At 35.7% G+C, this 26,103-nt stretch overlaps 1 protein-coding gene across 7 annotated transcripts in view; it reads left to right on the top strand.

Moving 5' to 3' along the window:
- Cped1 (cadherin like and PC-esterase domain containing 1) overlaps window positions 1–26,103 on the top strand; it is a 250,834-nt gene that overhangs the window by 134,893 nt on the left and 89,838 nt on the right. For 6 of the 7 annotated variants that reach the window (XR_013435263.1, XM_078040309.1, XM_013362253.4 and 3 more), the window contains one exon: window positions 736–904. Coding sequence is in view for 6 of the 7 variants with exons in the window: in XM_078040309.1 (XP_077896435.1) it covers window positions 736–904 (169 nt within the window). In the remaining variant the exon portion in view is untranslated. Of the gene's footprint in view, window positions 1–735; window positions 905–8,224; window positions 10,998–26,103 lie in introns of those variants that run through there. The other variant, XM_078040311.1, reaches the window with a different exon arrangement.

Genomic DNA, 26,103 nt, shown 5'->3' with positions numbered 1-26,103 from the left:
TTCAGGCTGTTGGGAAAGAAAAGTTCTTAGCATTCCTGGTAGTCAAGAGAGTCTGATAGAAGGAACAGAGGGCCAAGCATGGTGGTGAATGCCTATAATCCCAGAGACTCCCAAGGCTGAGGTGGGAGGATTGCAAGTTCAAGGCCAGCCTCAGCAATTTAATGAGACATTGAGCAATTTAGCAAAACCCTGTCGCAAAATAAAAAAATAAAAAGGACTGGGGATGCAGCTCAGTGGTTGAGTCCCTTTGGGTTCAATCCCTGGTACCAAAAAAAAAAAAAAAAAAAAAAAAGACCCATCTAGGTCACACCCCTGGCTCTATCATATAATTTTGGACGATTTGCTTACCAGTTGTATGTATGTAATGGTCTTATATTCTAAATAGAGATCATCACAGTTTCTATATACAGTTACTGTGAATACTAAATGAGATAATGTATTAATGTATAAATGAGATAATTAATAGCATCAGTTTCCTTCCCTTTAGTGAGTGGAAGGCATGACTTGCTCTGCAAGGTGGAACAGAAGAGTACGATAAAACAAATCTTATTTATTTTTTTTTCATATTTGAGGTTTCTTATGAGATTGTATAGGCCTTGCCTGGTTTAAATGCACATAGTAGGCATTTAATAAATATTGATGTCTGAATCGGTTTGGCTTGAATAAATGTCCCCTATTCATAACTATTCATATCTGTTCATATCTATTCTGTCTCTCTCTCCCATTTATCTGCAGCTTTGCCAACTACCCTCTTGGCTTAGGAATGAACAAAATCTCCATGTTTGTGGTGGATGAATCTCCAGCAGAGGGTGAGATTCTGGTCACATACAAACTCACCATCTATAGAGAAGACCGCCCAAGCCTGCCCTTCTTTGAGGACTTCACAGCGTGTGGCTTTGTGCAGGTAAGTGAGTTTTACATTTGCACAGGAGTTGAATGGGGAATGATTTTTTTTTAACCCAGGTGAAAAATGCCAAATGAAAACTGTTACAAGATATCATATACTCTTAAATGTAAACTGTGGTCTCTGTAAAAGAGTACAAGTCCCAGGCAGGTAGCTGAGACACCTCATTATGAGCAGTTTTCTTTTTAGTGTGGCGACTATTCCCTGCCCTCATTGTCCTCAGTGGGTTTATCGTGGTTTCTGTTTTTTAAAAAAGTTCTGAATACTGGCGCTTAGCTGTGAAATTGGTTTCATGTTTCCTCATTAAATCGTGCTGTTTTTCTTGGATTTGTCCCTGGATTGACTTTTGAAAATTTAAACTAGATTCGGTGGAATTTATTTTAAAGAATGAGAGGAAAACTTATGGGAACTTTTTTTTTTTTAACAGAAAGGATACTGAATAAATGAAATTAGATTTTCTTGGGATAGATACATTTCTCATATCTTAATAATTTCTCAAGGTTGGAGTTTCTCCTTTGAGCAACACAAAACATTATGTAGCCATGTTAATTATGGAAGAAGATGACTGCTACTCTGAGAGATGTTTCTGTTTGGTGGCTTTGCTCTCTGCTTTTTTTTGAACAATTTCTACCATTATGTCTTCTCTACAGTCGATCCCAGGGAAGCAGTAATTGGCACTCTCATCATGTATCTACTAATCTACTCAAAAAGTATAACTGCAAATACTATTATATTGTCAAAAGGGTGTGTGTGCCACTGGGAACTTGAAGTACAGAGGATTAGTTAAAGAGAAATAGGTCCAACCAGGCCTCAGTGGCTGGTACAGATTCCACGATCATTTGCATTTTTACTTAGTGGCTAGATATGAATATCCTGCTCCTGACCCGTCAGCATCATCTCAACTATTCCCCAAAGCTAACAGTGTCTCAGAAGGGAACTTATCCCTGAGACACATTTTTCAAGGAAACAAATATCTCTAATTAGTAAATTATCACTAAATTGAAGGGAATTTCACATTGATCTAGAGAATGGTCTAAAGAAAGACTAAAATCTTATTTTGAAAGCTATAAATAGGTATAGTACTTGGGGGAATTAAAGGAGTAGGTATCCCATGGTCAATAGGTTCATATAGTAATGGATTAAACAAAGTTAATTATTTTCTTTGACTATAGAACTTTTCTGTTAATATGCTAATTTAAGGAGTGGTCCTTCAACAGGAGACTATGTATATACTTCATTCCCACATTGATTTGATGTCATCTTAATGGGATAGATACCAATGCTTGTTTTATTGAGGAAACATTGGGTTAAAGTTTAGAGAAAAAAATCAAAATTTGTTGCCTCTAGTTTTCCTTTCCAATCTGCTTTTTTTTTTTAATCTCACTATTTTCTGAATTGGAAAACAAGTAATAAAGCCACACCAAAAATGCTAAAAAATCAACAAACACCTAAGGAAGGGACATTTTGTGTATGCATATGTTTTTATGTACATAATTTTATTTCCATACTAAATACTCTTCTCTTTTTTGGTAGAGCAGTTTTTCTTTTCTACACTATTGATGAGACTATAAGTTATTTGATGACTGGAAAAATTTGGTTGTATCTACTAGAGCTAATCCTATACATCTCTCATAGAGTTATAGGGTTTATAATCTAGCTCTCAACCCAAGATAAATCAAGTTGCATGGCCATCAAAAGATTTATGCCCCCAAATCTTCATTTCAGTTTTATTCATGACAGCTAAAAGCTAAAAACAATTCCAAAGAAAGGAGATGAATCTGGTAAGACATTATTGATGTGCTTTTTGAAAAATGAATTACTGACACATACACCATGGAAGAATTTTCAAAATCTTATATTGATGAAAAGAAGCCAGCTATACGAAGACATACTGTATTTCAGTTATAGGAAGCTTAAGAACAGGAAAAAACTTATCTATAATGATGAAAATCAGAATAGTGGTTATCTAGAAGGTATGTGTAGCTCTCAGCATGAGGGAAGTTTTGGGGTAAATGTCTGACATCTTGATTTGGGTGACTTATATAACCAGGTGATATTACACACACACACACACATACACACACACACATACACATATATGTATATCATTACATATCATGGATATATATATATGTGTGTGTGTAATATATATATATATAAATTGTACACTTAAGATTTGTTCATTTTACTGTATACAAATTATGCAAATATAAAATATATGCATGTATATTTAGATAGATTTGCATATATAAACTTTACCTCAATAAAATAATAAAATATGTACTTTTATATTCCCTTCTCAAATATTATATTGATGGGAAACAAGTTAATTACTATACAATTATCTTAGACAACAGGTTATATTAGGAATTTTTTACTATAATGTGGAGAAATATATTAGAAAATTCTTGTGGGATGAATCCTTCAGAAGATCACAGAAAAGTATTTTAGTCATTTCTTATAATCCCTTCCATAAGGTCTTAATTTAAAGTTTATATGTGCTTCTATAATAAGTACTATATTTTATAACAGGCAAAAGTGTCTAATAAGCACTACTATCATTTAGCCTTTCTTTTAGAACCTTCCAAAGGGTTAGCCAAAAAAATGAGATAGGAATAATACTGATTTCTTTAGACACTTAACCGAGCATAATTGGCCTCATGAATTGGGAAATGTCAATAGCAGAAGTAAAAGTTTCTAACTAGAGGCTCTGGCTAACCTTCTAGTCTAGAGGCCTTCCCTTTACTTCTTTCATGTTTAATCCTTTTAGGGTCTTTAGGTTTCACTGCAAGCTGATAGCATGACAAAGATTCCAATACAAAGAAATAAAATTTCTACTCTTTAGATAATTTTTAGATATTTGAGAATTAATACCTAAGAAGATATACATTATGAGACCTAAAAATTTTTGTTTTTTCAAACCTTCCCTTTTTTTTTTCTGTCAACAACCATAGTGCCTTCACCGTATTATTAAAGCTGAACTCCAGGGTTGAGTAGTGCAAATTAAATTGTAGGCCATTCTATTTGAATCCCCCAAATCTATACATGCAAACTTAAAAGGAGATAAATTTAATTTTAATCATATTTATTGGGGAAGGGGAAATTATAATTTCTCCTGACATTTAAAATTAAATTTTGGTCTAATGACTCCATTATTAAAATTTAAATAAACATTATCTTAGTTTATTTGTGCTGCTATAACCAAGTGCCTGAGATTGGTTAATTTATAAAAAAAATAGAAATTTATTTCTCATAATTCTAGAGGCTGGGAAGTCTGAAGGCATTTTGTGTCTGTCAAATGAAGGCATTTGGTGTCTGGCAAAGGTTTTCTTGATATGTCATTACATGGTGGGAGGACCACAAAGGGCAAAAAGAAAATTTGCCATGTCCCTACAAGGGGAAAGAGATAAAAAGCAGAAAATGGACCTCAGCTAGCTCCCTCCAGCCCTCTGATAAGAGACTAATTCATTGAGCAGTGTGCCCTCATGACTTAATCATACCTGCAAAAGACCCACTTCTCCATGCTACTGTGATGAGGATTAAGTTTCAGCCCATGCATTTTGGGGGACATTCAGAGCACAGCAAACACAAAAAGGAATCCATTTTCAACTAAGCAAAAAAGGAGAATTCAACTTGTTGTTAATAGAGCCTCCTAATTTCTCCTTCCTCCATTCTCTTACCTTTTGGGCTTTGACTATTTACTTCATCATTTCACCAAAAGATGAACAGAGAAAAGTAAGAAAATGAACGGTGATTCTTTTTTAGTTGAATGGTATGAAAAGCATACCATTCAACTAAAAAAGAAGTACCGTGACATGTCAGTGAATAATGAAATAAATTAAGTGATTTGTTAGGCGTTCTTGTATCATTTATATTTTCAAACATTGGTAAGTATCTACTTAACCATAGTGAATATTTGAATTTATTTAATGCCTATATTCCAATTGTTATTATGCCTTTGGGGAAATTGTATATGGTAACCTCAGAGGCAACTATTAGTGTAGTTATTGTGGTTAAGAGGGAAAAAGATAATTTATGTGACTGATACAAATAGCTATATTGGGAGCAGGATATCTCAACTTCAGGACTGTTGACATTTTGGATCAGAATAATTCTTTGTTTCAGAAGTTATCCTATACATTTAAGATGTTTAATAGCATCCTAACAGATCTCTATCCATTAGATTCCAGTAGCACACCTTTTACCCAAATTGTTCCATGCTTTCAGATACTGCCAATGTTCCCTGAGAGGTAAGGCCAACTCCAAATGAGAATCATTGATTTAGAACAGTAAGAGATGCTGCTTTCACACTCTCTTATGCATATTCTAGAAGTAGAACTAATTTAAAAGCAATCCTTTAATGTTGTATTTTAAAGAACCATTCTTATTTTTTCCATCCTTTTGTTTTTAATCATTTCTAGTTGGTGGTATTATTCAGACAGCTCTTTATTATATTCACTAATCTGCCATCTTTTCTGTCTAACTCAATTATTGCAATCACAAATATGCATTCAATTATAGAAAACATGTTCTTAATAAAATATAAAAGCATCATATAATACACCTAGACTGTTTTTCCATTTTGATTTATGCATAAATAGTCTAATGTTTGCTGTTAGGAAGAAAGATTTAGAAAGTAATAAATAAACTGTTATTGTAGCTGGAAAAGCATCATGTTTAGGAATTAGTAAAAATATTTATGTTCTAAGGAAATTAAAATACATATGGAAAACTATTTCTTTTAATACCCCTTTTCAAATCAAAAACATTTAACATGGATAACAATATAACATCTACAGAAGTTGACTTGTGCACATGATCGATGGTCTCATATACATTGTGCCCCCAAAGTCTTGTGCCAAAATAGAGCCATAAATAAAATCTACAGGAAAGTCATATAGCAAAAGCCTAGAAGACTATGCTTCATGGATCTTTTGCTAGAACCAATTTTCATCTTATAAAGGATTATAGTTCACAAAGGGAAAATATTAAGGGAAAAAAAAACTAGTATTTTTTTAAAAAAGATTTTTCCAATATTGAGTTATACATTTAAAGCTGGTGTTTTGCTGCTTTATTTTTTAAAAAGCCATTTATACATGGAGTTATTAAATGATATGTGAATGTCTCCAATTATACTATATGGAAACACTTTATAATTCTTTCATTTATTTTTGTTCTGTTTTAAGACCACAGAGAGCATTATAAAATAGCTCCAAGTGATAGTTACCTATTACCTGAGTAAATATTTATGATAAATGAAAAGGAGTACATTTATCAATAATTATTTAATAAAAGCCTATTAGTCTTCCAAAGTTGTGATATCTATTACATACTCATTTTAGTAATTTTTAGTTACCTTACCTACTTCAATTTATCAGAAGAATGTGATTTAATTTTTCACCAATAGAACCTGTGCCATATTGAAATGCTGTCAACCAGTAATAATTTATTAAATAGCTTCAATGCACTTTGTTCTTTGAAACATACTGTGAGTCTAAGGGCATTCAAGACCACAAGCAGCAGCAGAGGCAATAGTAGAACCCAGCATTGCTAGAACTTCTGTTATGTACCAGGTTAGCATATGCACTTTACCTTCCTCAGGGTATTGCTAAGTTATTTAGGGCCTTGCTAAATGACTGAAGCTAGCTTTGAACTTGCAATCCTCCTGCCTCGGCCTCCTGAGCTGCTGGTATTACAGGTGTGTATGCATTCTTTCAAGTTTTGCTAAGTGCCCTTGTCTTAGCCTCTGCAGTTACTGCAGGTTCTGCCTTCATGGACTGAGTGACCCTTGACCAGCTTTCTTCAAAAGACCACATAGCACCAAGGGTAGTGAGATGTTATTCTATGAGCAGTGTGCACACAAGGCGTTCTAAACCAATAGGCCTTCCCAGTGGCCAGGAAGCATTTACATACATTCAAGGCAGGAGAATCTTTGGCACTTTGTTTTCTTAAAAAGCAAGCAAAGATGGAAGGGGTATGTTCTTAAATTCATGATCTCTTTCAGTGTTTATATAAATGATCTTTCTGTGTTGGTGAAAGAGTGATGTTAAACACTCACCTCATGAGTTAATGTAACTTATGGTCAGATAAGTTACTATTTAAATAAAAACTTTTGCTCAGCACATCTGTTCTGCATGTTTCTCCAACCCACATCTGCTTCCTTCACTAGAAGAGGCAAACTTTTACTATCAGTGATGCAGCAGAGCCAACACAAAGTGGAGATATTGGGTCTTCCCAGCTTCTGACAGCATCTGTAGAAGTTTTTCTGAGTGTAAACTTCTGTTGTATTTCCTCATTTTTGCGATAAAGTTTATGCTTTGGAATTCTAAGAATTAGTCTTCTGATTACTGAACTGGACAGAGAAATAGAAAGGAACCATTAGAGTTCCTTTTTTGGTTTTTATTTGCTTGTTTTTTTATGTTCTGTCAAAGCAGCTGGATTTCAACTGTGACATTTGAAACTTTGAAGGAGACTGGCCCCAAGAGATGTAGACAAGGGGATTCTCTGATTACTTCAAGTCCTAATACCCACTTTTTAAATGGGCTTTAACTCCTTCAAAGGGCTCCTAGCTCTTTTATCTCTCATCTCCATAGTTTTTTTCATTTCTGAAGTCCAGATGAACTCTAGCAAAGGTGCACACCAGAAGGATGAGCAGCATGGTGAGATGCTGGGTGCTGGCTTAGGCATTTTTATGTTCTCCTCCCACCACTAAACCAACTCCAGAACAGGATTGATTTTTCCAAAGACAACTTGAACAACAAAATTGGGCTCTCTGTAGGATACACGTCATTTCTTGTATAAATATACATGATGATATTTCAATGTATTGAACACTTACTTTGCTCCAGGAAGTGTACTAAGTAAGCATTTGCATACATTGTTTCCTTCATAGTTCTAATATAAAAAAGACATTAGTTCTACATAAAATATGACATTTTGGAATTATATTGTTCTTTTAATGCTCTCTATTAGCCCAGTGAATCAGCAATTATTGTATTTCTTAAAGCAAAATGCCACCACATCTGGTATTTGCCTTAGAAATCAACAAGTATAAGGAGCTACCTAATCATTGCTTTCCCCTCATGGCTCAGAAAGTTGGTTATGAGATGTAAGTAATGGTGTTCCTGAACACACAGGGAAAGTTAATAACCTATTTATATTGTCATTAGTCAAAGATACCGGTATTCTTTCTTTCAGCAGACTATAACAAATTGCTTTGGGTTCAAAGAAAGCTTGGCCCAGTGTTTCCATTAGGTAATGCTGAGAAAGTTTCCAGATGCATTTGACTGTGACATTTCTTTCCATTGGCATGTGTTGTAGGGACAAGAACAGGGAGTGGAGATTCCTCACAGATGGCTTCAGCCACCACAACCACAGAACTACAGGCTGGCTTGACCTGTTCTCTGAAGACAAGTTGGAGACTTTACTGCCTAGCATACTTAACTTCTTTTGAAAATCTTGCTAATTTCCAACTTCCCCCCACCTTGGTTTTTCCTTCTCTAAAAAAGACAGTTTAAAACTCTTCTCCCTTCAGAGTAGAACAGGCTCTCTCCCCATTTGCCCTCCCATTTGCCAGGCATCCTTCTCCAGCAATGTGGCACGGACACACTCAATTGTCTGCACAGTCTCCATACTTGAGGAAAGTCTTCTAGGTGTAATGATTTAGCAAAGAAAGATGGCACGTGGGATTCTTGACCTGAAATGATATTTTAAAACTAAATTCCTGGTGAAGTTAAGAGACCTGGGTTTCAAAGGCTTAAAGGTGTAAGAAGTAAAACAATCTCACTCAGATACTTGGATCAAAATTCTATTTGTGCTTTCTGAATTTGAGTCACAACTCCTTTGTTGAAAACCTTGGGCAAGCTTCTTATCAGTCATATGGGGACAGGAATAAGATTGACCTTAGAGAGGGGTTTACAGGAAAAATTGAGTTAATATTGAGAAGATCTTGGAACACTGCCTGGAAATGTAAAGAGCTCATAAATCTAAGTATACATTTTAAGTAAGATAGAGAAATAAAATACATATTCAGATTGATACAAAGATAAAGTTTAGAAGATAGATCTTTTTCCCCCTACTGAAGTCTAGCAAACGTATTGGAAATTTCCAACTTATTTATATTAAAATTTAGAGTTAATTAGATGTAAAAATATGAAGGGCTTTGTAGAATAAGCTATCTGTGCTAAATTGCACAGTAAATTTTGAAGTGAATGTTATTTTTAAAATAAACAAACACCAGAACTGAGCTCAAGTTTTGCCTTGAACATGTCTTTGAACCTTGACATTTGTGTGGTTAATTTTATATGTCATCTTATTAGCAATCTCAGCTGAGAGACTAAGAATTTGAGAATCATCAAAATAACAGAAGAATTTCTTTGCTAAAACCATAAAACCTGATAGACTCCACCAGGGGTGAGGAGGTCAATGTCCTCTGTGCCGTCTATATAAAGAAGTAACAAAGGGTAAAGGTGTTAGTCTGTATTTTGTTAGGCACAAGGAATGTCTTAATGTAATTTGAATTTATTTTATGTATAATCTCTAAAATAAGTACTATTATTTTGAAAGCTGTCATTTCAAAAGTCTATAAACTTATTTATACATAATAATAAGCTCAATCAGGGAATAAGTCTCATTCTATACATTCACATCGTAATCTCAACCAAAACTGCTCAACTCTTCCCTATTTTTTTAAAATCAGAATTTGTTCTGAATGATTTTCAGTCATTTCCAAAATGTTAATGTATCTTCACAGATTAGAGATTTATCCCCTTAGAGAACATTTACAATGCAAAATTTAATATTTACGTAGGGCTTATTATATGCTAGGTCCTATTCTAATTGCATTCTATTTATTAAGTCAATTATTTACTTAAATAAAGTGTTTAATAGTTTAATACTTTTCATTTCACAGAGAGAGAAACAAAGGCAGAGAGAACTTGCCAAAGTCACATAACTTGTAGGGAGCAGAGCCCATTTTGAACCCATGTAGTCTGATTTTAGAACTCTGCTATTTAGAAGTTATTCTCCTGGCTACTACATGACATTAAAAAACAAGATTGCTAGAATAAATAAATGTTTTGCAAAGGGCTTTGGCCCAAAAAATTAATTTGAAGGTTAGTATTTGAAACTTGTTGTTGATTATTTTTCTATTGAAGAAAATTTACATATGAGATTAGGTTAATATATGATAATATTAAACAGTATGGTGGGGTATGAGAAAGGGGGAAAGCATGCCAGAGCCCTGCAGGGCTTATGCATGGAGGATGAGTATGGCCAAAACTGTTAATGGACAGATGAGTGCAGAGAAGGGAATCCAGTAGTGGGCATATCTCTCTTAGCTAAAGGACTGACCAGTACCTCTGTGGCCAGCAGTGCTGTCATAGGCTGTTTGAATCTTTGATCCAATGTCACACTAAACTTTGGAATCAGTGATGTATAACACCTTATCCTGCATATAAGTAAATCTCAATGACTTGACATAGTCCATTCATAATAAGTTGCCAATTCATAGCTGGTCAGTAGCAGAGTAAGATGAAAACTCATGGGTACAGCATTAAGCCTCCTGGAAGTTTGTAGTCAAATCTTACTTAGAAGAGCTACTGAATCCAGATATAGATGTTTTCTGGGTTTTCTGAGCCTGCATCATATCCTTAATAAAGTCACAAATGAAGAAACATTATTTCTAAATTTATAAAATGAGGATGGATTGCAAATTTGCTGACTACTCCTTTTTGATTAAAGAGTTCTTCTATAGAATATATACCTGGATATTCTGTGCACTTATTTGTTAAGTCTTAGTGGCAGATTCTTGATATCACACAATATATAGATGATAAATGCTTTTGATAAAAGGAATGCAGTATATTTGCAGGCAATGATAAAGCATTACTTAATAATCTTCTTTGAGTAATGTCTCCAAGGATAAGACCTACTTTGGTAATCCGAAGATTTTCAGTAGCTGATCAACAAATAAGAGGCACATTATTAGGTTATGACAACAACGCACAAGAGATAATTATTGCATCAAGTTTGGGTACTGTTTATAGGCTTGCATTTTTGTTAAGAACTAAATAAATGTATTTCTCTATGTCAATATTGGAACTGTATGAAAAACTAACAATTATTGTAAAGTCCCCAAAATAGCCTGCACTGCCTGGGACTCTGGCATCCTCCTTCCCGTGCTAAGTCCGTCTGTGATCACAGTAACCCCTTGTTCTGGCACACCGCCCTCCTGCCAACTGGCCACATGCCGCCAGTGGACAAGCACTCACCCCTTTTATAACCAGAGCACAAATATTAGATGAATTTCCTTTGAACCTTGCTTCCTCTTGGCTCTTAACATAGTCTAGCTGCTTAGAAGAAACAGGTTCTGAGAGCCACAGAATCCCTTATTAATCATCTTTTTTTTTTTTTGAAAAGCAAATATGACCAGAATTTTTACATTTCTCCAAGGTATTGGATACGCTATATCATGATTGGAAAGGATGTCCTATTTCCTAAAGATTTAATTAGAAGCTGTCACTGCAGTACATGAAACATTAACTATCTAGTCTCTAAATGGGGTATTCTTTGTGTAACAGCACAATATTATTAATAATATTAAGTCACAGTCATTTTCTATGCTGTGTTTCTTCTAAGAACCTATTTCTTTAGACACCTTCATGTGTAACTGGCTAGACATCAGTCAATCTATACTTAAGTAACTCAATTTAATAAAATGATATGTGTTCCATGTTAGGAGGAAGCATTCCAGAATGTTCTATTCTTTTTAACACCATTATCCAGTTAGAACATTTTTAACCACAATGATAATAATTTCCAGCTGTCCCAAATCCTAAAAGTAAAGTGCCAACCCCCCCAAATATATTTTCTTACTGAAACATGTGTAAACAATTATGAATATCTAAACCATACTGGTATTGGTTTTCAAACTCTCTCCAAAACTGTAGGGAAAAAAATGCCCCTAATGAGTATGTTGATAAATATATTGAACTTCAAAAGTTGCTTTTGCAGACCAACAGAATAAAGATTTCTCTTTTTATCAAGGACAATAAAAAATGTTATAAATTTTAAATTTCACATTCAAAAAAAGAAAAAAAATGTATTATTTACCTTTCTGATTTGGAAAACTCAGATTTTCCAAAACTGCTCTGGAGATCTGCAAATGGAGAGTTATTGGTCAATTTTCAGTGAGATCTTGACTTGTGAAAGATCAAAGAGGGTTTCTGACTTGGTCAAAAGTTTTTGTTTGGTGTATATATATATATATATATATATATATATATATATATGCTTTTTAAAAAATATAACAGAAGTACATGGATTCATTATACCAAGAACGAATTGGAGATAACACGTTATAAATCTTAAAATGATTTGTTTGAAGGTATTTTTAAAATGAACTTACCTTATTTTTACTGAAAGAAGTTTTCACAACCTCATCCAAATTCTATTTTTAAACATCATATATTCCACTCCCTTAGCTCAGTATTGTTCAAGATGGTGAAATAATTGTGGGCATCTTTGTTCAAACACTAACACTGTTCATGCAGCTTACTCTCTGTGCCTCTGCTACCTCATTCTCCATCTCTTTCTTTTACTCTCTCATGCTTATGCATACACACACACACACACACATACACACACACACACACACACACACACACACACACACATGTTTCTCCAGGATGAAACCTAGGTCTTTGATCACTGTTATTTAGGACAGTACTGAAAGGTTCTTGATGAATATTTTAAAATTAAATGATACTGTCCAGACCATTTATGTTTTATTTAATTTAATGCAAAATTACAGACATGTCCTGTTTTTTAAAGTTATTATTCTTTAAGTTTGATGAATATTTTAAAATTAAATGATACTGTCCAGACCATTTATGTTTTATTTAATTTAATGCAAAATTACAGACTTGTCCTGTTTTTTAAAGTTATTATTCTTTAAGTCAGTTACATGAATAAGACATCCTTTCAAAAATTGTTAAATAATTGCATCTTTACTTTTGTAGCGAAATAGTTGGTTGCATTCCTGTCCTTGAAGTTGACCAAATAATGTGAAGTTTCCAAATTCTCCATATATCAGTAGGAAAATGTCCTCCTTCTGAACCTCAGATTTTGACGTACTCAGCAGCCAGAGAGCTATGAGGAGACAAAGAGATAAGAGGGGTGACCTTTGGAAAATATTGATCATGAAGAAAAGCTACCACCTCTTCTTTGCTTCCCTGGGGCAAGAGAGAGTGGGCCAGTATTTCTCCTTTATTAGGTAGACACCTGTGATGTTGGGAGTTGATTTCAAGAGGGAGAGAAAGTTGCTCGGTTATCTGGTTGAATACCTGCCTAATTCTAGAGCTTGTGAATTGGGCTTCAACTACCAGAGTGGGAGAAAGAGCTTGCTGAGACATTTCTGTTCTTGAGGGTCATCAGGCTAAGGAGCAAGGGTCAGCCTTGAGTTATAGAACCTGGAGGAATATCTGCTCCAAGTCTCAGATCCCTGAGGGGAAGCTGTAGAAGGCAGAAGAAGCTGGGTTCTGCATTCAGAATGATCAGGGGCCCAGGATGGGACAAAGGAGCACCTGAGGATCTAAATCAGAATCTGTTGGAGAAATAACCTGAGACTTAGTGCTCCAGGCAACTGCCTGATCAGCAGTGTTTATTTGAGGCCACCCCCCCCATCCACACCAAGCATAAGTTACGACCACAACAAACAGTGATGAACCCCCAAAATGAGATTTCTCTTTTCCTCTTCTTCCTCCTGCCCCAAGTAGAGAAAAGTAAGTTTAGAAAAGATGGGAGGGGACAGATTCTATTCACCACTTTGAAGTTTAAAACAATTACTGGTTCACAAATTTGATAACTCAGGAATCCAGGGGCAGTGTGACCGAGTTCTTTGCTCGGGGCTCAAAAAGTCACAAGGCTGGCCAGGCTGAGATCTTGCCTGGAGCTGATGAGGAAGAATCCACTCCCAAGCTTGTGCTGGTGGTTGCTGAACTGTCTCCTCCAGCTGTGGGACTGAGTTCCCCGTTCCTTGTGAGCTGTCAGACAAGGCTATCCTTAGATCCTCAGGCTGCCTGGATTACTTGCCACATGGTCCCTCTACCTCCTAAGCTGGTGGTGGAGCCTCATTCATCTTGAATTTTTCTCTGGATTAGTCTCTCTCTGACTTCTGGTCTCAGATTTGAGATCCCCAGTTAAAGGCCAAGAAATGTGGGACCTTCACTATACCTGCCAGATTGCTTCACAGCACCACTTTGGTCTATTATGCTTGAATAACTGGAGGAAGCTGTATATACACCAGGGGCCAAGAGTTACAAAAGCTCTCTTAGAATTAAACCTCTCTACCCATCATAAGCTGTAGGAGAAACAATTCTAATCTATCCTGGAGAGAGCATTGGCTCCAACAGGAGATTAAGGTTTAAGTGAAAATGGGCTAACACATAATGATACAAGAATTCAAAATCATTAAGGGAGTCAGACCCATTAAAAAGGAGTGAAGTTGGTCAATGCAGAAGCCTAATGACAATTATTGGAAAAAATAAAATTATTTCTTATTTATTTACCTTACAAGTTGAGCCTCCTTAATCAAAACATGATTGGAATAACCTCACACAGTAGATAGTCTATCATAATTAACACTTATGTATACATACTAGCTGCATCTTGTCAATTTAATGTACATGATATCCACATATGGTGGGTAAAAGCATTATAGAAAACAAGGGGCAGACTTGGGATTTAAATCCAAGTCTGTCTGATTTTAAATCTCATGATATTGATTGTTATAAAATGAGATGCTCTTAAACTACAGTAGATTTTTTACTTCAGAAGACAAATGAAGCAAAATGTTTTTCAGAGTTATGGGTATTTTCATAATCAAATCATGTTCTGCCCCCAATAAATTCTCATAAACTTATTTATGTACAGTGTATGATTATTCTTCCAAATGTGTGTTGGTACCTGATTTAAGAAGAACAGTTTTTTTCTTTATAAAGACCTGCAACAGACCTTACTAACAACAGAGTGTGACAAACACCAATCTTTCAGAGGTAGTCAGTAAAAATGACAGAATTAGGTTAAGCATGAGGCAATAGGGAGTGGTAAAGACAGTGGCACATGCCTTCTTCAAAAACCAACTATTCTGTCAAGATAACTGTTGCCATTTTCAAATATTGGTTTATTGTTAGCGCTCCTGATTCTTCAAAAGAAGCCCAGATTTTGGATTTTAATGAAAGTTCTCCCAAGGATTACGTATCAGTAACTGACTTTTTAGAAGGAGCACTCTGCAAGGCAAAGAAATAAAATTCTATGGTAAGATTCAACTCAGAGGCTATTAGTAGTTGTCTTCACATATCACCCAACTTACTCTTATTGGTAATGATAAATTTGATGTGTGTGTGTGTGTGTGTGTGTGTGTAAGGATGGGAGATGAGGAAAAACACTGAAATGGTTAGAACAACTGACATTGCTAATGTTTAAAAACCTCAATTTGAATTGGCTTTTGAAACAAAAAGGATTTACTAACTGATGTAACTGAAGAGGTTCTGAGATATTTCTAGCTCAAGGCTGTTTGCATCATTGCTTAAATTAATGCTTCTTCTCCAGCCCATGGCTATGCATTCTAGTTGTTACTTTTTCCTCAGACTTCATGTGGGAGCCCATTAGGCAGATGTGGGTCCTCTCACACATCTGTACATGGCTGTGGCCACACTGAACTTCATAACCTCACATCGCATTCCTAGAAGCTTTTGCAAAATTTTCACAAAACCTGTCTTTGATTGGATTTTCTGTCTAACTATCAACTGTTTTTTTTTTTAAATTTAATCCAGTGATCTCCTAAAACTTGTAAGAAGTCAATCCCCTCATAAATCTTGTGGCTAGATATGGAGAAGAATAAATTACCAAAAATAAATAAACAAAAAGGTAATGGGAAACAATGACAGGTTCCACATTGGGTTCATCTTTCCCAGTCTTAGAACTTTAAGTCTAAAAATGGTTCATGAAATACTTTCCTCCAGTTTCAACTCTGCTCATATATTCCACTTATTGCTCCAATTTTACGTAAATCACTTTTACTTAGATGACCCACCTTCGTTCCCACACACATCTGTTCTGTCAGACATTACTTGAGCCCCACTTCCCACAGCCTTCCGTTACATCTACTTTATTACTAAAAACTCTTTTGTGCAGGAAATAGAAATTAATTTTGGCTAACAGAAGCAGAAAGGGAAGTTATTCAAAACAAGGCCCAAGAATGGAGATATTGAAGGAAGGCTAAAGAACCTGGAAGTAAGTAGGACTCAAAGGAAACAGAAGGGGCCACCATGTCACCACATCACATCACGGCAACTGTCAGGCTGCATGCCACTCTCATGACTGCTGACACTGGGCAGACTCCCTTCACTAGATCCCACAGGCTCAGCCCCTGCTGTTGAACATCAGGGATATCTTAGTCAGTTTTTTGGCTACTGTTACTAAAAGACCTGACCAGAACAATTTTAGAGGAGGAAAAGTTTATTTGGGGGCTCATGGTCTCAGTCTATAGAAAGCTGGTTCCATACTCAGGGCCCAAGGTGAGGAAGAACAATATGGCAGAAGAGTATGGTGGAGGGAAGTAACACACATAATGATCAGAAAACAAAAAGACACCACTCGCCAGATACCAAATATATATCCAAAAGTTCACGCCCCCAGTGACCCACCTCCTCTAGCCACACGCTTCCCACTTTCAGTTATGACTCAGTTAATCTCATTAAGGGGTTCATTCATTTATTGAGTTAAGGCCCTCATAACCCAATCATTTCTCTTCTAAACCTTCTTGCATTGTCTCACACAGGACTGTTCTGATGAGGGCAGCCCTTGCTCTACTTGGCTTTCTTCAGTCTTTCCTTCCTTTCCTGTCAGTGTTTTTCTTTATCCAAGTGATTCTCAAACTTGAACATGCATTGAAATCCCCTGGAAGTCTTGCAGAACATATTGCTGGCCTCAATTGTAGGCTGTGGCTTTGGAGGCTGGGGTGGGACTCCGGAGTTTACAAGTCTAGCAAGTGTCCAGGGGATGCTGATGTTGATGTCTCTGGTCCAGGAACTGCACTTTGAGAACCATCTGCTTTTTCTATCCCTGAGCTTATGATGCCTTTTTTTTTTCATATGAAAAACTCCTATTTTTAGGGTTATGCACCTCAAGATCATTTTCTTTTCAAGGCAGTTCTTCTGTATTCCATTTACATGAATGATAGGAAAAGGTATTTGTTTACCTTACAGAAGGTCCCATCTTTGTATATGAAAAAAACTAGTTTCTAGGAAATGTCATCAAGGAGATATTTTTTCCCCCAGAGAACAAAATAAACACCTTTTCTAAATTTGGATTTGAAGTGTCCCCCAAAGGCCCATGTGTTTAAGGAAGGCTTGGTTACCATCTTGGCACTATTGGGAGATGGTGGGACCTTTAAGAGGTGGGGCCTGCTGGGAATTTTTAGGTCATTGAGGGTGTACCTTTGAAGGGGATTGTGGGAACCTGGTCTCTTCCTTTTCCTGTTTCATCCCTGGCCATGTGGTAGGCTGTTTTGTACCAGCATATACTGGAGCCACAATGTCCTGCCATAGACCTAAAGTTATATGGTCAATAGACCATAGATCCCAAAACTGTGACCAGGATAAGTTGATTTTATTAGGTATTTGTTACTGAAATGAAATATGATTAAAACTTTTAGTGGTGCTTTCTGTACCTGACTTCCACTCTTGTATTTTTTATAGGACAAATGTGTTTCTATTCATTTTCTCAACATTATCTTGTTTTTCCTACAAGTGCTTCTGAACAACAGAGATATTTTTCCAAGTTTTGTCTTGAGTTTTCTAGAATGGTCAAAGGCATTAATGATTTGCTTATATAACATCCCAACAAATTATTTCAATGATTATTTTGGCAACATAAATTACCCAAGACTTTAGAAACATTATAATGTATGTGGCTATTTTAACAAATCCACCTCCTTCTTATTGAATCATTTCAGTATATCTGATTCCATTCACTTTAGAATGCTAATCTGAGAAAACACAGTTTACCTATAAACTCTGCCATTAGGGCCTCTTTGAATAAATAACTTACAAAAAAAAAGAGCTACTAGTGCATTTCACCACAAGATCACATTTTGCAAAATGTTATTCAATTATGTTACTGGATTGGGTGTGGCATCCAAAGGCCTGGATTTATGCACTGGTTTTATTATTCAACACATCAGTGACACTGATCATGTCATTTATCAGAAAATTCTTATGATATATAAAATAAAGATAATGCTTTCTCCAGCCTATTTCACTGGTTTGTTGTGAAGAATGAAATGATAATGGGTGTAAAAGCCTTTTTTGTAAGTTATGAAGTGTTATTGAATTATATTCATTTACATGAGACATGTTGATTAATTTCGAATGATTCCAGTTCATTCTTTTTAGACTTTCAGTTTAACATACATCCTAACATCCCACTGTATCAGGTTAAAGGCTGCTGTTTTCTTTGATAATAAGCTGAAATATGTAACCAAATTGTATGAGTCTGGATTGTAAAAACAACTCCTGATGATATTCCCTCTGCCAGTTCCCAAAGGATGTTTATCTTTGAGTTTTAAGAGGTAAAGTTATTTTGGTTCCTTTTATCTTTAGAGTAAGCCCATGTTTCTTATTCCTTTCAAAGCAAAGAATCACGGAACAATAAAAAAAATAAATAAACAATAGGCGAGGGCATTTTTCCTAGATGCTACAAGAAATCAATGTAAGAGAAAGTTCTTTAATGTAAAAATTCCTAAGTGTTAACAGATCGTGAAAATGAGCAACAACTGTTGTGCTGAGGATCATGATCTACAAGTAGAGGGCAGATAATTCCCCAGAGATGAAAAGAGTGCGTCTGGTGTTTGAGCTGTGGCCACATTTGACTTTCATGTCCTTTCGGGATCTGACACACTTTGTGGGAGAAGAAAGTTAATGCAGCTGCCTTTGCTAATCAGTCAGTATGACCCAGCCCTCAGGGAGCAAAGCAAAAGCAGCTATGCTCTCCAGACCCACCAGCCTCGCTGATTAACAGCGAATGCTTGGTAAAGTTACCCTCTCAGTCTGTCTACCCCATCAGGCCTAAAAATGTAATTTAGATGATTATCTCTGTGCCTATTAAACCTCGTGACCTATTGCAGTCCGTTTGAAGTCGGCCTGCTTACACTTATTAATAGGAAGGAAAGAAGAATTAACTCAGAGGTCATGAAATCAGAGTGTAGCCAAGATGATGGTAAAAGAGCCTAGGAAACCTTCGTGAGCCCCTGCAGGAAGGAGGAAGAACCCGAATAATTGTCAAAGGAATTCATTTCTCTGTAGAAAATAAAAGAGTTCTTTTAGAATGCTATGTTTAATTCATAAGCATCATCTTCTAACAAGGTGGGGGTCAAGTTCAAGATCATAAAGTTATTGAAAGGGATCACAGATAAAGTCTGCTTGCAAAAGGTAAGGAAGGTAAATAGAGACATTTCCTGCATCCTACAAGATGAAGAAGAAGGTGCCTTAACATATTTTGAATCTGGGGCCGAAAGTTAAAATAAACCATTTGATGTGGATTGTATATAAGAGAAGTTACTGGAACCCATTAGTTTTGGTTCACTATTGACGGCTTACTGCTTTTAAACTGCAAGAGCTGAGCTCAGTTCTCAAGATCTCCACTTGGCTCAGCCTCTCTACAGAGGCAGAACACTTAGTTATTGGCATACATGACAGTTACTGTGATACCAGAGCCATTTCTTACTGATCAGAGTTTTAATATATTGAGGAACTTGCTCAAATAAAAACTGCTTATCCACTGACTTCTTTGCCTATTTGATACTTTAAAAAAATCTCTTTAATTTTACATTTCTTAAGAAGCTGGTGAGATAGTCTTAACATTTCAAAATTTGTCTCCCTCATTTGAAAGATCAAAATTCAAAATTCTCTTAAATTTTATTGCATAAACTAATGACCAAGCTTTAAAGTTCATCACTCTTGGATCCTGGTCTTTGACGGATTATTTGACACATAATAAACATCCAATAAATAGTTGTTGAATGAATAAATGAATGATCTCATCTATCTATGGCTAATGTGTCCAGAGAGGAAAAATAGCAGCCAAAGTGATCTTTTTAACTGTTGTCAAGAAATGTGATTTCTCCTAGGCATTGGCAAAGTAATTTTGAATTAATACCCAAGGTATATTCAACATTTTTACATTAAAGGGATTGTCTTTAGGAATATTTTCCCCACTATGGACAGCTCCACTAAAGCAAATGATTCTATCCAAGTCTGAAGAAACTACTTCTTTCACCCTCTCTGTCCCTTTTACACTAGCCACACCTTAATGACACTCTCGTTTATATTCATGTCCCTTTCCACAATTCTGCTTTGTCTTGGTATGCCTGTCACCTCATAAAAAAATGGTGAAAGGAAGTAGCCATTGAATGTTTGTTAACTGAGTATCTAAGTGGTAAAGTATAATTCCACATGAGAAATCTGCATAATTTTCAGAGTGACTAATTGCATCTCTTTTCAGATGCCCTATACTCACTCAATTGCATTACATTTATAATCAGAGATATCCATATTCTTGACAATCCTCTGTTGCTTTGAGTGACTATACCTCTCTGATCCCTGGGTTCACCATTTATATGAAGTAGCTGACCTTTACTGGCCCTTCTCACTCTGGGCCTCATTATGTTTGGCAAAAGGGTCTTTTGTTTTTCTCTGTATAAGTACAGGATATTTTGATTTTTTTATAAGTTTGCATACTTATTAGACCAATAAATAGAACTAGATGGGGTTGATAGTAATATATATGAAATACTTAACACAGGGCCTGACAAATAATGAGCACTCAGTAAGTTAACACATTATTGTTATTGTCATGATTGCAATATACCAGATACAGTGCTGATTAACACAGACATGATCTTTCTCCTTTCGGAATGCAGAGTCTAGTGGAAAAAAAACAGATGTTCAGCAGATAATACTGTTAATAAATTATAACTATCATAAATACTATGATGGATAAGTACATAGTCTAACAAGAAATGAGTTTACATCCTTCATTAAAATTCAAAAGATGAGATCATTATATCTCTAGGTCTCCTACTATTGCCAACTAAAGTTTTTTTTGTCATCATTAAATGACTCGTAAAATGTTGATTAAATAAGCTCTAACTTATTCAGTAAATGTTAAATCCCCTCCATCATTTAAATTTATAAAAAAATTCATACCAATGTTTAAAATTACTCAAATCGCTGTTTTCCTGCACCTTTACATTTTTTTCCAGTGTACTGAGTTTATTTTAACTAACAATAAAAATGATATTTTAGATTATCAAATGAGAAATGTAATGTCTAAAGTGAGAGGAATCCATAAATTTTGTTTATGATCACTTATGTGTTCAATTAGCTAGAAAATTATTTCTGATTAAAAATCACTATATATTTATTGGCAACATAACATTTTCAGATTCTCCTATTATTCATATGATTACAGACTTCATTAGAAGAAAAAATTTAAATGCATAGTGCTTTTATAGCTATATACTATCCTCAAATCTCCTGAGACTAACCTCCCACTAGTTTTCCTACATCTTGGGAAGGTCCTTAAATATAACTTATTGTGACTTTCTTAAGTCTCATTTGGTGCTGTAAAATGTTGCAAAAGTGTCTGAAAAACCCTTAATACTTTTTTTTCTAAATATATTCTAAAGTCCAATGACCACATCCTATGTACTCCTATGATAAAAAATAAAGTGGTGTTTCTCACTTTAAAAAAAAATCAATCAATGCCTAATAATTGAAGTATTTCATTTAGCTATTCTTAAACTTTGGCATATTCATTATTAGATAAAAGCATATTTAACTATTAAATCAATTTCAAATGAACAAAAATGTATGTTCAATTATCTTCATGATCTTGGAGTTTGGAATCAAACTCTAAGGTCAACATCAGAAAGTCTTGGTTTAAGTTCCTTCTCTTTTTAAAACATACTTATTTATATCCTGCTCTGAAAAGGCTTCGAGGTGGTTTGTAGTGAACTCTGTATGAAATAGAGTGGCAAAATAGAATTAAGAGCAAGAAAGGCAAAACAGCTTGTCAAGGTCAAATGGTGGCAGCCACTAGCTCTTAGCCTCTTGTAGGCCCAGGCCACGCAGTATGCTGAGAGTGACCAGGTGTGCTCCCCAAATCAGTATCTTACAGACTGAATGCTTGGAGACATATGTGTATAGTATTTCAGATCACTGATGATCCTTTATAAAATCAGTGCTTAATTTACAATGCTAAGCCATATTGAAGCCCAAGAATATTTTTCCTATGTCTCACAGTTTAGTTAATACCATCCAGAATGAAAGATTTTTAATGTTTTTTTCTTAAATTATGTTCTCCATGTCCAGTTAAAACTGTACTGAAGATTTTTTCTTCCTTACTTTAAAAATCTCATAGGATATTTAAAGGTTACAGAAAACTGGTTTCTTACAGAAAGGTATGGTAATATAAATTAAATATTTTAACATTCTTCCAGATTTTGATTTATGTACCTGTTTTGTTAAAACATGAAAAGGACCTGACATCAATGGATAGATGGTAGATCAATAGATAGCTTAGTCTAAACAATTGCATATTTTTAATATAGCTCCTGCTGATAAACCTATGAAAACCCGAACTAAATGCATATAATTGATTTCTCAGTTTAAGGACAGATCCAGCTGACTCTGCAGGTCAGGTTGAAAATAATAATCTAGAATTAGTAGTGAATTGAAGCAATTAATCTCTAGTGATTAATAGATTCCATGTTTATGCAGAATGATTCTGAATCTGAAGAACAGGTATCTATTGCCCTGTAATTATTTTGCTTCTTTGTGTGTGTGCACCTATTTTATTTCTAACTGGAAATTGACATCTTTAAAGATAGAGAGAATTTTTGTTGAGGAGCTGAACAAGGCTTGACATTCTCCCTTATCATTCAGTGACCTACTGTTCTGCAGAGGTGCTTGTGGCTACTAACTCATGAAATGACAAAGTTTTATCTGCCCATTCTTACTGAATCTCCCAGTCCTTTGAGATAGACACCATTATTCCTATTCCCATTTGATGGATAAGGAAACTAAGGCACAGAGAAATTAAGTATCTGTGTTAGTAAGACTTATGTACCTGTGACAAAACACCCAAGATAAACAACTTAAAAAGAAGAGAGATTTGTTTGGCTCATAGTTTCAGAGGTTTCAGTCTATGGTTACTCGGGGCCCTGTCACTTTGGGCCTGTGGAAAGGCAGAATGCCATGGCAGGGAGGTGAAACAAATGTCATGTGGTAAAATAAAGCTGCTCACCTCTTTGACCAGGAAGCAGAGGGAAAGAGAAGAAGGGATGGGAGTCCCAATATTCTCCTCAAGGACCAATGAGTTTCTACTAGGCCTTAACTGCTAAAGGTTTCACCACCTCCCTATAGCACCACAGGCTGGCAACCAACCCTTTAACACATGAGCTTTTGGGGACATTTCATATCCAAACTATAACAGCATCTCATCACACAGACTGGTGCAGCTGAGATTCAAATGCAATCAGTTTGGTTCCAGAATCTTGCATCTCCACCAGTCTTCTGTCTTCTATTCTTACTTAGCTAGAAAGCATCAAGATGATGTCTGAAACCACACTCTGTTTTCTTGGATTCCAATATGCCTGTTTCAAGAAAGTTCCAACATTGGAGTTGAATTATCTTTAAAAACAAAGCTCTAGCTTGTAAGTTAAAATAAACTTTGAATGAATGACTATGGTATTTTGAAAATAACCAGCATGGCAGGGCTATTAACCCAGCATAAGAAAGTGATAGAGGAAGGTGAGGCAGACATCATGGTGAGCCAGTGGAGACCAGAGACTCAGAGCAATTCTTGATAACAAATAGATTTGCTAGAGAAGGCGGCAAGTCAAAGGGATATGGTTCATCTTCTTTCTGGAAAATGGTGACAGCAGGAGGTCCGGGAAGCAGCAAATTACTTGAAGTAAGTGGCTTCCTACACTGGACAGTGTGGAATGAGTGATACTTGGTGATTTAGCCGGACAGGCAGGTGTGAATTACTTAAGGAATGAGTCAAATGCAGACCAGACCCTGGCCACAGGAACAGGGTTAGCGACACAACTGGAGAAAAAAAAAAAAAACAGAAAAAGAAAGCACCCTGGAAAGAGTTTGAATTCCACAGTTATCCATAAATGATATCGTAATATCACATGCAATATTGTAGATAATATAATAACAAACGGAGCCTGCTAACCTTGAGTTATGGGGGAATATCTGTAAAAATGTTGTGAGGTTATGACATTCATAGGAATTATGACTAGCTCTTTCTCCTTCTTTCCTTTTGTTACCTTTGATTTTATTTTTATTTTAAGGGTGTTGTATAGGAAACCTATAGCTTTTATAGTATCACATTTTGAGTATTTTTTTTTAAATTCACAATTTGAAATAATCTGTTTAGTTTGATTTTACTCATTACTAAGAATACAGAAAGCAACTGATTGGAGTTCAGAGAAATGCAAGAAAAAAACACATGAAGAGAAGGAAAGGACTGATTTATTAGGCATGATTAAAGAAACTAATTATGTCCAGAAGGAGAGGAGAGAAGCTCGTGGTATCTAGAAGGTGCAAACTCTCCTGAGGGAGACAACTTTTTTTTATCTGTAAAACAGCAAGTTCATCTTGTCAGACACATTTGATTTAGAAAGAAAATTGCTCCTTTGCACATTCATAGAGACAGTAGGAAGAGCGACTTGGATATAACTTACTGTACACTTTCTCAGCCGATAGTATCCCATTTTGAAAAAGGCCAGGGCAATCAGAAGTAAAATATCAGTTATTTATATTATTTCTATCATAGAGATTTCTTCAGTCCTTGGAAAGGAGGCCTCTATGATAATGGTGACCAGAAGTGCTCCAAAGAATAGAAGGATTTATTGCTTTAAGATAAATCTGTCATGTTTAAACTTTCAGCTACTTCATTTTACTACCTGGGAAGGGAGCGCACTCTGGCAACTGAGATGTTTGCTTGGAAGTAGCAGACAATGGCAGCAGCTTATGTTTTTTGTATTTTGGTTTGTTCGTTGCTTCCGCCCATTCCTTTTTATGAAAAGTACCACCGGGACTTACGTGCAGTGGGCCTAAATTATTTACCAGTTATTTCCCCTTCAGTCATATGGCTTCCTAGTGAGAGAGGTGTGGGATCCTTTCTTGGCTCTGTAACTTACTAGCTTCTTGAAATGGGAACAATAAAATCTTACCTCTGTCATTGCAAGGATGAAATGGTGTGTGCACACAGGTGTGTAAGAGTATGTGTGAGTATGTGTGTGTGCGCGTGCGTGCATGTGTGCATGTGGTTGTCTGTCACACAGAAAGTGCTTATTTGATATTAATTCCTCTCACTCAATTCCCCCTCATCTTCATCCATCCTTGCAATCTCAAACCAAACCAATTCTGTACAAATTCCTGTTGTTACCAATTTTCATCTTTTTTTAGAGAAAATGGAAAATATCGATTTTATGGGAAAATTACATTAAAATATTTTTTTAAAGATGTAAAACCATATATATATATGGCAAACAAAACACACATAGATCACATATTTGCCTTAAGTGGTTCCTTCCATAGAACTTCAGAAATGCCATGGTTGAGGTATATGGTGAACTCATGTCTTTACATGTATTTTTTAAAAAAATTTAGAAAACAAAAACAGGTATGGAATGAAATGAACAAAGTTTTGAAGCAAATTACAGCAATAGTGCGATGCCCCTTCCTTCCAAGCCCTGTCAGCAGGAGGTGCTGCCCTGCAGGTTAGCAATCACCCTCTCTGGAGAGGTAGCTTTGTTAATGGTTGTTGAGATCTGCTCCTGCAGTGGAGGGACAGGACATTTAGCTTTCTTTCCTCCTTTATCCTGCCTCTGCTCCTGCCTTCCATGCAGGAAGCCTCTAGTGGGCTCTGAGCTTATGCCCCAGGGATAAGGATGTTACAGCATAAACACAAGTAAGAAAATAAAGTTCATTCAGTAAGTTGTATTCTGCCCTGCAGAAAAGGTTGATGGGAGCCAGCCCTTTATAACCACTCTCAAGATATCTAATTCTCTGGATTAGAAAACAGATGAGGAAATGCAGGTGGGGAGAAAGGGAGCCAGG

The sequence above is a fragment of the Ictidomys tridecemlineatus genome, chromosome 2 (assembly GCF_052094955.1).
Source record: "Ictidomys tridecemlineatus isolate mIctTri1 chromosome 2, mIctTri1.hap1, whole genome shotgun sequence".
Lineage (NCBI taxonomy): Eukaryota > Metazoa > Chordata > Mammalia > Rodentia > Sciuridae > Ictidomys > Ictidomys tridecemlineatus.
The sequence above is the reverse complement of the archived record's forward strand: the minus strand, read 5'-3'. Positions and strand labels throughout refer to the sequence as shown.